General features: G+C 33.6%; 1 protein-coding gene across 3 annotated transcripts in view; it reads left to right on the top strand.

Annotated features, from left to right (window-relative positions):
• The window catches only part of LOC106457453 (39S ribosomal protein L37, mitochondrial-like), a 67,266-nt gene that overhangs the window by 60,464 nt on the left and 5,634 nt on the right, over positions 1 to 1,168 (top strand). For all 3 annotated transcript variants that reach the window (XM_022383395.1, XM_022383396.1, XM_022383397.1), the window contains exon 7: positions 827 to 975. In XM_022383395.1, coding sequence (XP_022239103.1) covers positions 827 to 975 — 149 coding nt within the window. The remainder of the gene's footprint in view (positions 1 to 826; positions 976 to 1,168) is intronic.

Here is a 1,168-nt window from a genome sequence, read left to right as displayed (position 1 = left end):
TCTGTGATTAACCTATGTTAATTGCAGTCTTCTGTGTTAGTACTACTCTGTGATTAACCTATGTTAATTGCAGTCTTCTGTGTTAGTACTACTCTGTGGTTAACCTATGTTAATTGCAGTCTTGTGTGTTAGTGCTACTCTGGTCAACCTATGTTAATTGCAGTCTTGTGTGTTAGTACTACTCTGTGGTTAATCTATGTTTATTGCAGTCTTGTGTATTAGTACTACTCTGTGGTTAATCTATGTTTATTGCAGTCTTGTGTATTAGTACTACTCTGTGGGTAACCTATGTTAATTGCAGTCTTGTGTGTTAGTACTACTCTGTGGTTAACCTATGTTAATTGCAGTCTTGTGTGTTAGTACTACTCTGTGGTTAACCTATGTTAATTGCAGTCTTGTGTGTTAGTACTACTCTGTGGTTAATCTATGTTTATTGCAGTCTTGTGTATTAGTACTACTCTGTGGTTAACCTATGTTAGTGTGTTAGTACTACTCTGTGGTTAACCTGTGTTTATTACAGTCTTGTGTGTTAGTACTACTCTGTGGTTAACCTATGTTTATATACATTTTTCTTTTTGCAACTTGAGTTTGTTAATTTAAAAAACAATTGTTTTCTGAACTTGTAAGTTAAAATACTTTTGACAATGGGTGAAAGAAAAAGCACATTATTTAAATTAAAACTGTATACTTCATAATTCAGAATAAATCTCTCAAATTTTTTTTTGTACTTTTAAATACTTCAAATAGCTTGTCTTTCTGTTGTCATTTACCTTGAGTTATTTTTTCAGTGACTAGATATTAAAATCTAATTTTATCTTCCTTGCAGCTCTGGCCCCATCATGTCTAAACTGCCATTTTCATACTCTTCATATCACACACAATATGGTTAGATATTGGCATCAGCCTCAGAAATTAGCAAGAGCTGTTGCTGTTTGTTTCACATTTGCTGCTGCACAGGCAAGACAAAAGTTTGGGGTAAGTAGAGATATTCAAAATTGCTTATGAAAATAAAAACGGGTAGAGCGGAGCAATTAAATTGATATGAGGAATTACGTATGGGCAGTGATTACATGGATTAGTGTTTACAGTTATTACTATAAAAACGGGTAGAGCGGAGCAATTAAATTGATATGAGGAATTACGTATGGGCAGTGATTACATGGATTAG

This window comes from Limulus polyphemus, unplaced genomic scaffold (genome assembly GCF_000517525.1).
Source record: "Limulus polyphemus unplaced genomic scaffold, Limulus_polyphemus-2.1.2 Scaffold333, whole genome shotgun sequence".
NCBI classification, from domain to species: Eukaryota; Metazoa; Arthropoda; class Merostomata; order Xiphosura; family Limulidae; genus Limulus; species Limulus polyphemus.
This window is presented reverse-complemented; position numbering and strand designations above follow the sequence as displayed.